The sequence below is a fragment of the Melopsittacus undulatus genome, chromosome 7, assembly GCF_012275295.1.
Source record: "Melopsittacus undulatus isolate bMelUnd1 chromosome 7, bMelUnd1.mat.Z, whole genome shotgun sequence".
Classification (NCBI taxonomy): Eukaryota; Metazoa; Chordata; class Aves; order Psittaciformes; family Psittaculidae; genus Melopsittacus; species Melopsittacus undulatus.
In genome coordinates this window covers 61,298,216-61,312,480 of record NC_047533.1, presented here as the reverse complement: position 1 = coordinate 61,312,480, position 14,265 = coordinate 61,298,216, and the positions used below count along the sequence as shown (strand labels likewise).

At 38.1% G+C, this 14,265-nt stretch overlaps 1 protein-coding gene across 3 annotated transcripts in view; it reads left to right on the top strand.

Annotated features, from left to right (window-relative positions):
- DCLK2 (doublecortin like kinase 2) overlaps nucleotides 1-11,748 on the top strand; it is an 84,863-nt gene extending 73,115 nt beyond the window's left edge. For 2 of the 3 annotated variants that reach the window (XM_034065032.1, XM_031046778.2), the window contains 5 exons: nucleotides 351-428; nucleotides 1,701-1,797; nucleotides 4,167-4,247; nucleotides 5,457-5,573; nucleotides 10,320-11,748. In XM_034065032.1, the coding sequence (XP_033920923.1) occupies nucleotides 351-428; nucleotides 1,701-1,797; nucleotides 4,167-4,247; nucleotides 5,457-5,573; nucleotides 10,320-10,541 (595 nt within the window). In that variant the 3' untranslated portion in view covers nucleotides 10,542-11,748. Of the gene's footprint in view, nucleotides 1-350; nucleotides 429-1,700; nucleotides 1,798-4,166; nucleotides 4,248-5,456; nucleotides 5,574-6,626; nucleotides 6,710-10,319 lie in introns of all 3 variants that reach the window. The other variant, XR_004549882.1, reaches the window with a different exon arrangement.
- Nucleotides 11,749-14,265: the final 2,517 nt, after the last annotated feature.

Genomic DNA, 14,265 nt, shown 5'->3' with positions numbered 1-14,265 from the left:
GCACGTCCATGTCTTTTATCATTAATGATTCTGGATTGCGAAACCTTCATACTGAACTGAATCTGAGCATATTCAGAAGATCCTGGAGAGCCTTGAGGCTTACGGGGGGCAGAGGGGGAATTAAAAAGAAAAGGAAAAAAGTAAGAAAAATGATGTTATGGTTTTCTAAGACTGTGAGGGAAGCTAAGTAACATGACACTTGGTACAAAATACATTTCTACACCATCAGCAAGTAACATAGAGCAGATTCTCAATATATATTCATGTAAATATAATCAGGTTTCTTATTGGAGTGTCTTCTTTTTAAAAAAAATAAATCTAGCACAAGTAACACAGTCTTGTTTTCTCAGATATGGCTTAAAGGTGGATATTTGGGCTGCAGGTGTGATCACGTACATACTGTTATGTGGATTTCCACCTTTTCGCAGGTGAGTGTCCCTGTATGTCCGAGGGAAAAACTAGTAAAGAACCAAGTGCTTTCTGAGCAAGTCTTACCTACCTCCCTGAATAAGGCATCCTAGGGAAAAAGTTGATTAGGGAAAAAACTCATCCTAGGGATCAGTTGATTAGACTGACACGTTTTCTTTGCTTTTTTGTGCCTTTTTCCTTTGGTTTCCCTTGTCGATCTTGTCGCGTTTTGGGACCAATTTTATTTGCTATCTTTCTAAGGGAGCAACTGGTTTACTGCTGTGGGCAGGGAAGGAATAGTTCCTCCTTTTGCCCGCGGCGTATTCCAGTTCAATTAACGTGTATGCTTTGCCCTCTAGTGTTTCTGTTTGGGCAAAGCAGCTTACTGGTTTGTGGCGTTGAGGATGAAGGTTTAAATGGTAAACTGAGGTGAGGGGAAGAATTTATTTATGCTGCATTTTTAACGCTGTTAAGCTTTAGGATAAGTGTCATATGAGCGATGGAGTTTGCAAACGGAATTCTTGTTATTCAGTGTCACAATATGTGTAAGTTCTACTAAAAATCAAATGGATATGCTTTGTGCCTCAGCATGGAATGAGAAGGAGTTGGCACATTTTAATAGAGAATTCACCTCTTAACATAGAAGTTATTTTCAGTCTGTTTGTCCACTTTGAGAGCAAAATACTTAGCTTTTAACTAAAAATCACCAGACTGAATATTTTGCAAAGAATAACATAAAAACTAATGCCAATGGGAAAACAAAAAAGAAAAGAAAAAAGGCATTTAGGTTAGGTATTTATTTTTTGTGAGTGGTTACTTCATGTTTAAAACTGCAAACATGTTTTGAGAGATATTTTATATAAAGAAATGGTAATTGCTTTGAATAGTTTGGGGTGTGTGAGGGGGGAGAGGGTGTGGGCATGAAGAGTGTCCACACCATGCTATTAGAATCAGGTCTGAACCAAGGTTACTAAATATTTATTGCAAAACCAACTTGAGAAGTCCATTGCTCATTACAGAAATAGGTTGTGTAGATGGTCACAGTGGCTAGGGCCAACAAACAAGTCAAATTAAAAAAAATCAACAAAAAATGCTGCCATTGATCTCTGAATATTCTCATTACTTCTGAGTGTATAACTATGGCAAACACCTCAGAACTGTTGTCATTATATAAGCTTTCAAATTATGTGTTTGTTGATATAATATCATTTCTGTTCCATCCCCAAATCAAGTTATAAATTCATATGAAAAATTGACTTCTCGTGGTCTTTTTCATTACTGCTGTTCTACAGTGAAAACAATCTTCAGGAAGACCTCTTTGATCAGATACTTGTTGGGAAGCTGGAATTTCCTTCTCCCTACTGGGATAACATCACTGATTCAGCAAAGGTATTTATTGGTATCCTTCCTACCTGAAATAGTGTTTCCAACAAGCCATGGAAAAGACTGTGCACAGCTGGAAAGCCAGAGTGGAAGATTAAAAACAGACCCTTACCCAGTCTTCCAGGTGCTGTGCCTTTTCAGTCAGTTAGCTTAACTGTGCTTAATGAAAGCTCGGATTTTGCAGGCCATCGTGTTATTGTCTGAGTACATGGAGCAGAATTCTGACTGCATTCAGTGGACATCACATGCTATTCAGTTTACTCAATGATGGACTATTAGCAGGTTCAGTGCTTCAGCTGTAAAATAAGTGTCTCTGATTTTTTCCCTATCACTCTTAAAATTATTGCTATATGGAGTGAATGTAATTGACTTATTTGTTCCTGTTTTAGTAGAGCCATTACAAATTTTCAAGGGGTGCAGCCAGCTCAATTTGCTATTGCTAATAGTTCTTGTGTTACTGCTATTTGTGTTGAAAATGGTTGTATGTAAGATAAAGTTATAGTAAGTGCATTGGTTCTTCATCTTTCTTCTCTGTACAGATTGCTCTTTGTGCCTCGTTCCCTTTTTCCCTTGCTTACAAGGGCAACCGATATTAGCACAAATTGGTCCTTTGGTTTAACTGCAGTGATTGTCACTGTGGTTGGAGTGGATGCAGTATCTGTTGTTGGGGTGGGTGCAGCTGCTGTGCTTGGTGGTTGAGTAGCACCAGCAGCTGTGTTATCTGTTGCTGTCAGGGTCTGAATAGCTGCTGTACTTGTCGCTGGGGTTGGTATAGTTGCTGTGCTTGGGGCTGGTATAGTTGCTGTGCTTGGAGTTGGAGTAGCTGTGTCATTTGTTGCTTTGCTCTCAGATCCAGAGACATCTTTTTCCTTTTGAAGGTGCTGAATAGTGTTGAACAGGGCTCTGTAGGCGTTTTCAGGGTGGTGGGGCATAGGCCATAAGCAGTGGCATTTAAGGCCAACTTCTCAAGCTAATTCAGTAACATACTCTGAATGGTATCTGAGGACTCTAATTAGCATGTGGAGATTATCTGTTATCCAGCCAATGAGAACTTGCATTTCTTTTGCATTTCCCAATGGCTGTTTATTCATCTGCCAACATTTCCCAACCTCCAGCCATCTCACACTCTTCCAGACAGGCATTCTGAACAACCAGGGCCTTCAGTTTTGGTACCAAAGGTTACTTTTCACTTAGACTTCCACAGGCTAAATAACTTGGATAACTGGGAAACCTCTGAGTTGGGTAACCTTTTATCTGCTTGAAGATGCCATTTCCCAAAACTGAAGTCATGAACTATCTCTCCTTGAAATACTCTTGGTAAGAATAGGAAGACTGAAAACTTGGAGGCTGTAAAAGGTTTTTTGAGGGGGAATTTGGCTCAAAGGACATGAAGTTGATCATTTGGGAGGGGGACATAATTGTCTTAATAGGTTTGCAAAACGAATAATTACACCAGTAAACTAGTTAGTTGTGTAAGAGTAAACTTGAATGAATGAACAATTGAAGTGAGTCAGTTTGGGTTGGTTTGTTGTCTTGGGGATTTTTTTCTATGTTTGATTGGGTTTTTGTGTGATTTTTTTGGGTTTTTTTGTTTTGTTTTCTTTTCTTTTTTTTTATTTTACTAATTGCTTTGTATCAATGTCCTCTTAAGCTTTATCATATCTGCAGACATTGTTAACAGAAGGCCCATGGAAGTATTTTATAAAGCTAAAGACATTTCCTCTAATGCCTCTAAAATATGATGAAAGCTACAATACCAAATCTTTTGGGATTAACCATATCATTAGTAGAATTCAGCATTTTCTTCTCTATCATCTTATCTGCTTTTTCCTACACCAGGTGATCCATAGTTGCTGAAATGACTTAAATGCCATTTATTCTTCTGGAGCAACACGGAAGAGAACATAGTTTTTTCAACTAATTTCAGCAGTTCCTTGAATTTCAGATGCAGTTTCTTGCCTCTGATATGTACTCTTTAGATAATGTTAATACTGGGCATGCCCATAAAGGATTTCATCCATCCCAGGTTTGTTTTCATTCTGGTCACCTGCATGAATATACAGAGAACAAGCTGAAACATCATGGCTTACTTTTTTAACATTTCCTTTTCCTCTGGTTTCAAAAGACTTGGAGACTCATGGATATGATAAGGAAGCTGATATGAAATATGCTGTCCAGCATACTCTTAAACCTAAAGGGCAAATTTTGTTGTGCCACTAAAGTTGCACAGTTATCAGTGTCAGCTGGTGTTTTTTGGTTTTTCACCCAGGTAGCAAGAAAACTGCACTGAGAAGAACTTGGTGCAACAATATTTTCTATTGGAATATTGTTCCTCACTCTCCTCAAATTTTTCTCTTTTTTCTTTTTTAATGAAGGAGTTAATTAGCCTGATGTTACATGTGAATGCTGAAGCTCGGTACACAGCAGCACAGATCTTAAGCCATCCCTGGGTGTCAGTGAGTAAATTCCATTTGTCTTTAATTTGATATTGTATCTCTAAATCTAACCGTTAAGGTGTAGTTTTCAGAAGCAGCAATACACTTCTACTATGCCCATTTCCATTTGTTGAACTACTGATCTCATTTCCACATTGAACAGCAAGACTGAACAGCAAGAGTCTGAAGTTAGCTTCAGCTCTAACCACAGCACTGTTAACTTCTGTGTTCAGGAAGAGGAGAGTTGAGGGTATCACTTGCTGACAGCAATTAGTAGGTGCTGGGGTTTGCTATAGCCCTGCTTAACATAACGTGGCAGGCAGATGTGCGTCTCAAACACCTTTTTTGTTATTCCCATTCAACCTAGATAACAGTAATCTCAAAAATGTGTATGTGAAAACACTGTTGTGTATGTTGGCATCTTACTTGCTGCAATGCTGCTTAAAGTACAATCTTCTGTTCCTCACAGCACTTCAAACCTCGTAAGTTAATTAAAATTAGCAAATAAGATACCTAATTTAACGTTGGCATTAAGCTGATGGCTGCTGGGTCTTTCACCTGTTTGGGCAGCAACAATGGGGAACACTAAAGTGCATTGCTTATTGATTTAAAATCAGTTAATTATTAATAGATACTAGGTCTACATGTACGTAGTCAATGTTTAGTTTCACACACATTTTAAAAGAGGGACTGAATATGATCTGTGGAGTTCCCTCAGACAGGAGGAGAAACTGTAATGTGCCTATGCATACAGTTCCTCTCAAACATATTTGTTTCCATATATGCTGGCATTCCATATATATTTGGAAACATATAATGTTTCTAAAGTTAGGACATGATGGCCCATTTAAGATTTAAAAGAAAGCCAAATGACAAATATGCTTTTAAACATTATTTCAAGCATATTATTTTTAATTTGCTTGAATTAAACTTGCAGCCTATGTGGGACAAATCAATGGACTGAAAGTATACAGCATCTCATGGCATTTTAAGAAACAGAAGTTCATACATGAAACAGTGATTGCTCTGCTTTTTTCCTCTGTAATTTGGCTTAATCCTTCTGAACTATATCTATATAACATAGCAGAGGGTATTCACTTTTCACCTGCCTGTCCAAATGCTTACTTTGCATTAAAAAGCAGGAAGTACGTGAGGATAATATTCAGTTACATTCAAACATGCTTCTTTTTTTTTTTCCCTGACTTGAATATTTTATTTATTCTTATACAGGATGATGCTTCCCAGGAGAATAATATGCAAGCTGAAGTAACAGGTAAACTGAAGCAGCACTTTAATAATACCCTACCCAAGCAAAATAACACATCTGCTGGGGTTTCTGTCATCATGGTAAGAGAAATTAACATTTTTATACATTGATATTATACTTTGCATATTTTTCTAACAGTGCTCTATGAGCATGTGTGGTGCAAGAATAGCAAAGCTAGAACAGTCTTTAATTCTAGTCTTTATTTATGTATAGCGTGGAGTGTCTCATCATCGCTTGAAAGCGACCAAGTCTGTCAATGTTCTAGCTAAGCTACAAAAACAAGCTTTCAAACAGAAACATGTAAACACTAAGTAGTTATATGTTAAAACAAAGCTAATTAACAATTTGAAATCTTTCATTATAAAAACTGTAATCTTTCATCATGCTGACCACCTACTTAGTTAAGTAGGCTCTTTGCCTCTGCCCAACCAAGTATCGCTTGGTCTTAAGCCTACTGTTGTTCAACACTATGCCTGCTGGGAAACAAGACTCCATTTCAAAAAACTTCTTTGTAGTATTGAAAGTTTATGACATTCATTTTGTCCCAATCTAACCCCTGCTATGCGCTGTTTCCTAATGAGGAACTTCCTTCAAAGCATATGAAGGAACCCTGATGACCTATAGTTGAACTTACATAAACAGTATTTCCAGAAGCCAGATGTGTGAATCATGGTAGAAGTAATGGAGTTTACTGTGATCAGTACTCAGAACTCGTAACTGACCCTGCACTTTTGCAGAGAATATGTAACTGTGTTAGAGGTTGAACTGCCATTCTGTTTTTACTGTGGTCCATTCTTATCTAATGCAAGGATGGGCACTGTGCACTTCAGTTACTACAAGAAAACTAAAACCACCTATGGTAGGAACATAATGGTGAATTCCACCCTCAGCCATCTCCATTGGTGTTAATTACTCTCAAAGTCCAGCCCACTAATGTTAACAAAGAATTGTCCTAATCATCTGAAAATAGGTAAATTAAAATTATGTTTCTGATTATATATATGATTTTGCAAATACATCTATATGTATTAAATAGGCAAAATATTAAATGTAGGAAAAGTGGTAAAATAAAAATTAGAGAAGTCAGAATGTGGATTTCAGGTTCATGCTATTGTCTACATTTCATTTGACAGTTTGACTTGACAGTTTGAGAGAGACTTCAGAGCTTCATTCTTTATACTGTTGAGACTATGGATAAGCCTGAAGCTGAAAACTGGTATAAAATGCACTATATGTAATAAGAGCAATTTTAATTCTAACTTTCAGCCCCTCTCCAACTTGCATGCCACTTAAGCCTGTCTCAGATCTCTGACAGCGTAGCTTCTGGCTTCTTATTGGTGTGGGGTTTTTTTCCGAGTCTGTTAGCTACTGACATTCCTTAAGCCAGGAAGGTACACCTCATTGAAACTTTGCATTTTCCCTTTTCCTACCTTATTTCCTTCTTAAAGGAATGGAAGAATGTAAAAGCAAAATTATTTATTTCTGGATGCAGTTCCCAGTTATTGCTGAAGAGAAAAGTAACTTCTTGTTCAAAATACTGCAATCTAATGAGGCTAACCCCCCAGTTTGTTATTCTTGCCCCAGTTTACCTAGAGCATTGAAATTTAGCTTTCTTCATGTCAAGAAGTTCTTGTACTAGCATTCATTGCTTAAAAACATTCAGATTCGGACAAGCAGAGTATTGTAATTCTCATGTACTGCAGTGCATTGCTATATTAGTCCATCTGCATATTAAATGGAATCCCTTCTAGCATCACTTCATTCAAATATTGTCATCTGGTCAATGCAGATAATACCATCATGTGGCAGATAAGTAAAACTGCACATACGTACTTCAGTGTTCTTGCACAGGAGACTCTTTCTGCCCCTAAAAGCATGTTGCTGTTGATTCATTACTGATTTTTTTTTTTTGTCAATTTCAAAATGTTCTGTAAATCTAAATTTGTTGCAATTGTGTTCTGCTTAAAGTAAGTCTAGTTTCTGTCCCTTGCTTCCTTCCTTTTTCCTCCTTTCCCAACGCCTGCATTGCTTTCCTCTGAGTAGGTCCAAGGCAATGGTACGTACTAACTGCGACGCTTTGTTCTGCTGCACAAAAAATACATGTCCTCCATTTTTAACAAGAAGAAAGGAGAAATAACTCAGCCAGTCTGAAGTGGAAAGAGTTTTACAGCCACACAAAAACAGTAAAGGAAAAATCTTTCAAACACTGTAATTATAAAGAAGTGTTCTGTATTAAGTGTTGCATATTTGAAATATTCTAAGGAATCACTGATGTAACTAGCTCTTTTTTTACTTCCTCAGAATGTCTTGGTCTGTTCTCCTGGGAATAATTTTGTCCATATATGTATCTTGGAATACCCAAAAGCAATTGTAGGAAAAAAACAAAACAAAAAAACCCCAAAACCACTAAACTAAGCAGTTTTCATTTGAAATAAAAATTTTAATTGTAATTTCAGCCTTTATAGTATCACAGAGCTAGTCAGAAGGTAATCAGTCCTAAGTTCGCAAAAGTCATTCTTACTTAGCAACAGTAAAATTAAGCCTCTTCCTCAAAAATACCCCAAACAAAACAAAAACCTCTAACATCCCCCAAACCCCCCAAACAAACTAAATTGCATTACACAAGTATGCACTGTGAGGACAGCACAGGAGAAAGTCAACCATCAGCATGAACTGAAAGCATTTCCTTTCTCTTTTTAAATAACTTATCCTGCCACTGAAATAGCAGAAAACTGTTTATTCACAACCCTTTTTCCAGCAAGTGAGAGAAGAAATGCAATCCTGCCAGCACAGCAGCTACTTTAATAATGATAAAGCTATTCCACGTCATAGCTAAACTCAGAAGCCTAGGTACACCTTAGCTTGTAATTTCCTTTCATGCTCCGTTTGCAAGAGTTAATTGTTGGTAGCAGAGAATTCAATTGTGTACTGCATCTAACTCAGTTTAAAAACACAGAAAGAAACAAAACCCCACAAAACCCACTTGTCCTGGGTTCAGCTTAAACCACACCACCACCCTAAATGCAAAATACTTACCTTTTCCTTCTGGGAACTTTTATACTCAGTACTTTGGTCTGAAAAAGCCTAGCAGGAAGGCTTTCTGGGTAGGAGGTGTATGATGAGGCTGCTTGCTACTTCCCCTGCCCCAAGCACACAACCACATAATTATACAAAAGTAGAGCAGTTTCAGCAGGAGAGTCTGAGTGAGACTACAGAGCAATCCACCACCCATATATCTGCAAATTCTAGAAGCCCTCTGAGAAAATCAGAGATATGAATCCAGCTATCTTTGCTGAGTCAGGAAAAAGCAGAATTTGAACTTGTGCATTCCATAATGAAGTAAGTTTTCACTACCAAGCTCCATGATCAGTTTGCAAATAAGAGGCTAAGTACCTTATTTCAGCTGTCCTTGATGACTTGATGCAGTAAACCACATCTGAAAAAAGTACATGATAAATTTACCTTGCATCAGAAAATTATTTCAGTATCCAAATCCACATATTTTAGTGAATAGTGTATTGTACAAATGCCACTAAAAATGCAGAGAAATTTGCACATTGATAAAGAGAGTCCTCCTGAGCAGTCAATCAAAAAAGGAAATTGCTAAAGAAAAGGCAGAGGACTTGACCCTGCTTCACAATTAGCACATCCCAACTCAAAATATGAAATTCCACATAAATGTGAACATAAATATAAACCACAAAATGCTTACACATACATTTGCAGGGGGTGCCACAGAGATGGAACATGTATTTCTGCTCTGCTCCTCAGTTCAGGTGTCCACATTTGTGGATTACTGTAGAAAGCCCAAGCTGTACGTGACCAGTGTGAGTGTATCTTGCATCATTCCTCTTAACTGGAAAAGCTACAAACCTTAATTTGTATTAACTTAAATCAGAATTACCACTGGTTCTTAAAGATCTTCCACAAAATAAATAGTTAAGAGGTGCTAGATTTATAATGATCAGTATCAGCCTTCAAACTGTGAAACAAGACAAATTATGCTGTCCCTCCAGGTCTTAGAAAGCAATTTTGACATATGTTTCGGATACAAGAACTACTACATTTCCCTCTAGGTCAGTTTAGACATTCCACTAGCAATTAAACATGACACTGTGGTTTACTATAACTTGCAGTATTCTTCAGAGGATATGAAAGTTGTCAGCTTCAGCAGACACCACATACTCCAGATAATCCACCTATTACAGTTCTCAGTTTTCATTCTAACCTGCTACTGTCTTCTCCAGTAAACTCTTTTTTTAAGTATAGTATTCAGAAATGATGCCCTTTTGTCACTTTCTCAGCATCATGAGAGGCCATTTACTTACTCTCAACAATAAGCAGAAAAGTAGACCCTTTAAGGGGAAAAAAATGTTAGGCTTTCATCCATCATCTTCACAAACTTCTTTACCGTGTGGTCTGTTACAGGAAATGTATTATTAAATTTTCACTAAGTATCATATGAGTCCTTGCATCTGCAAAAACACAGGTATGTAAATGTTACTAATAGCTAATATGAAGAGTTCCTGCCCTATCATAACCATTCATGTCAATTTTTTTCCACATCAGACTTGAGAGACAAAATTTGAAACTCATCATGGCAAACATATGTCTGGAAGATAAGTTTTCCTTATGTTTTCCAAAGTCAGCACCACAAAAAGCTGCAATTAACTACATATAAGATTTCTAATGTTATTTCTCCTTTTTTTCTGGCTCTAATGCATGCACTTCATGTCTTGTAGATTGTTCTAACCCTTAAGTTAAGAAAGGTTTTTTATTTGACTGCTATTTTCATATGTTGCCTTGGGTTTTTTGTTTGTTTTTAGAACACAGCTCTAGATAAAGAGAGTCAGATTTTCTGCAGCAAGCGCTGTCAGGACTCTGGTAGAGCTGGAATGGAGAAAACTCCTGCAATTACTGCTGCAGCTGATGATCCTCGTGTGGCTGGGTCTGAGACCCTCTTCCCTGCTGCTTCTGAGCCACTCAGATCCCCCACGCTCCCTGCCTCAGTATCTCCTGAGATTGCAGGGGATCAGCCTGGTGCATAGGACTGATGAAACCAAATCCAACTGAAGCTCCCCAGACTCTCACCACAGTTTCTCATTTCACACGCCAAGTTTGTTTTTGGTTTGCGTGCACCCTCTCCTGGCGAGCCCAAGGCAGGCTCTGTCATGGGAAACTGATCTAATAGTGGGTGAGTGATTGATAGTGTAGTTTGAGTGCTCTTTGCTGGTGTCTTGAGAACAGCAGAAGGGGAAAGATTCTGGCAATGTTAGATGATTTTTAAGTTATGTGTGCTAGTTTAATTAACTGCATTTCACACAGCCTTGGGCTCGAAATAGACTAACTTATGGTATAGCTAACCATGTTTTTGTACAAGCAGTTAGACAATGAACGATCACCTGGCCTCACCTCTCCAAGTGGGGCCTATGCTGTTCTTCTGAGTGGATTTTGAGAAAGGTTGGAGAGGAAGACAAGGGAAGAAAACTTGCATTCACTTTCTATTCTGATGCCTCTATTTTTAGCCAAGTTTCTCCTAAACTTGAAGAGGCAAATTTTCACAAAAAATTTTTAGTGGACTAACTGTAAAAAATCATGAGACAAGCATTGGAGATAGAGGGAAGGATGGTTGGTTTTGCATCATGTTTGTTATCTGACTTGCAGGCTGCAGGGTAGTGTTTAGATAATATGAATTTAAATAAAGTGACTTGGGATGTAAACACGAGCACTGGACATTTATTTGTAAAAAAGACTGGAGTCAAGGAAGCCTTTCTGTTCTAGCCATTTTCTATCCTAACCACAAGTGTCCCATCCACACCCTTCTCCAAGGCCAGACTACCTATTAAATAAAATGAAATTACTTTGGACCTGTGAACAGAAAGCCTGCTGCATGTTATCTCTGCTAGGATGAATGGAGCAGTTCCTAGTTCTAGGGTAAGCGGATAGAAGAGTTACTGCAAATAGCTGCTGTCAATAGCTATCAGAGGTTTGTCAGTGCTATCCATCCCCCTGTTCACCTGGTGCAGGCACTGGAAACAAGGATTGGGGAACAGCTATCCTTAATCTGCAGTCGCAAGATAGATGAGGTGTTCTCTTTCCCATAATGCCTAGTTCAATATAGTATGTATTCAGCTTATTCTTTTCCTTTGCTTGATCTTATGAATTGGTCATAGATCATTTTCTTTCTTAGCTATACTTTCTACTAGAATTGTAAAAGACAGACCTGCAATAAACTTTCTTCATTAAAAAAAGCCATTAATTTCTTTGAGAACTCAGTTATTTTGTCAGTGAAATTGTTGTCTTATTCTCTCTGGAGAGATGGAATGGCTGGGTACCTACCAAAATGATTTCATAAAATTAACAAGAGGGATTCCCTTAACCTCTTAAAGTTCATTGACTCCTACGGAAGATACAGGTAAGACATGACTGAACACGAGTGTTTCACCTTTTGAAGATGCAATGAAAGGGTTCACTGGAGTAAATTCAAGAGATTGGGAGAGTATGGGAATGGCCTCTGTATAACATTATGTAAATTTGTATTTTGTTATGATGCAAAAATATGAAGATAACACTTTAACCTTACTCAGAACAGAAACTAGCAGGAGTCCATTAGCTAGCCATGGGTGCAGTTGGTAAATTCTGTAACAAGTCTTAGACTAACCTAAAGAAAGGATGAATAATTTCTGATGGAGTGGGCTAATCCGTCACCTACAACAAAGAAAGGGAGCCCCTGACAGAGAAGACAGTGATAGGCTGCTGAATTGGCAGGTAACTAAAGAAGCAGCAGCAATAACAAAGTGATGAACCCTGGGTTGAGTTCTGTTTGTTTTTAATATGAGGATGGATATTCAGTTGTATGAGGCTTATTTATTTTATGAAGTAAAAACTGTCATGAGGTAGCTGAGCTACTTAACATGTTGTGTTAAACAAAATCTCATGCATATATAAAAGAGAGGATAATAATTTGCCTGGTCAACAGCTGCCAGTTCTAAAGAAGAGAGTAAAGACACATTTCCCCTGAATTCATGTCTCTAAGATCACTAGTGATTGACATTTAAGTAGTCTCAGACAAGTATTTCGATTCACAGAGCAGAGGCAGTTGACAGACTATGCCAAAACACCTATTTAAAAATAGTGATGACAGTTGGAAAAGATGATCACATGGCAAGCATAACTGGATGAATACATGGGATAACTGGGCAAATTCTTAACTCTACGTATGACCTTAGGAAAATTGTATCAATCACTACTTCATGCCTTTATTTAGTTCCACATCTGTGGATGCAGAGGTGGCATGGTTGTGCTGCTCAGTGTATCAGAGTTTAACATAAAAATAAAGACATTTTAGTGTTTGGTTAATGCTAAAACACTTAATGAGGCCTCGTAATTATTACATCTGGCTTGTTATCTACTGCACTTTCATTTAATCCTTCTCTCTTTGTAGAAGGATCAATTGCTAGAAGGAGGCAAAATGAGAAATGAAACTGTAAAACAAACAGGGCTAGGCTGTTTGCTATAAAGGGAAAGAAAGTACCATAGAACCTGTAAACAGGTTCTATACATTTGTCAAATAGGACTGTCACTTTCTTGTTTCATAAAAGTAGCTGAAATTCATGTACCATTTTGATAGATATTGATTAAATGCCAGTTTTTCAAACACTCAACAGTGGCAGCACAATGATAATATGCCTACATTTAAAAAAATAATGATCTAAAAAAGTCTTTTCAAAAATCCCCAGTCCTTTTAGCTCCTTTGAACATGAGCAGTTGTTCATATATCCCGGAGCCAATTCCTGCAGTTCTAGATTTGAAATCCTAGAACTGAATCCTCCCCTGCTGTTAATCAGCATAACACTAAGTTTACTGAGATTCCCATCAAAATATAGCCTTAAAGATGATTCTCCCCATTCTTGAACTTACAAAATTAACTGCAGTAATTGTCAAAGTTGGAGTTTTATGATGATGTTTTATGATTTATGATGCCACATCTTACAGCATTTAGATCAGCAATTTTCACAAACTAGAAAAAAATTCAAGCTACTTGCATTAAGTATCTCCCCAGAAACCAAACATGCAGCACTGCTACTGACCAGCATTTCTCTCAGCAGCAGCAAGTGCTGCTTTCCAGAGCACCTGCCATAAACTACAGCTAATACCATATCCATTTGAACTTACCAGAACAGAAGAGAGCCTGGACTGTCATGTAAAAATAGGCTGCTCACAAATGCTCCTTCTGAATTTTGACAGTAGAGGATGTGGCTACCTCTTTTCTGGAATATTCAGCAGTTGACAACTAGCTGAGGCCCAGCTGCATGTTAATGCCAGGCACCTGTTGATTAAAGAGGTTTCAGGCAATCCATTTGACACAGGTGCTGCCCTCAATAGAGTAACAAAAACCTCAGCAGCTGGACTTTTAACCGTTTTGCCACATCATCACAAACAGCATGACAAGTTCAGCCAAAGATGAGATTGCAAGTGCAAGCATTGGCCTCCCAGGGCAGTACCCCAGATGTGTCTGTGGACCCATGGATGGAGGGGTATGTCCTACTCACCAAAGCCACCAGCAAAGCAGTCCAGAGTGAGGGTGTCTATACAGGCTTGTTCATGGAGCAGAAGGTGAAGATATTCTTTTCCACAGAAGTCCTGCAGCACTCATACTGTGCAAAACACCATGCTGCACTGCTACTGCTCTTTCCCCAGGGACTACTTGATACCATATCACAGCTGCCCATCAGCATACACTGACTGGATGCAACTCAGGATGGCACACAC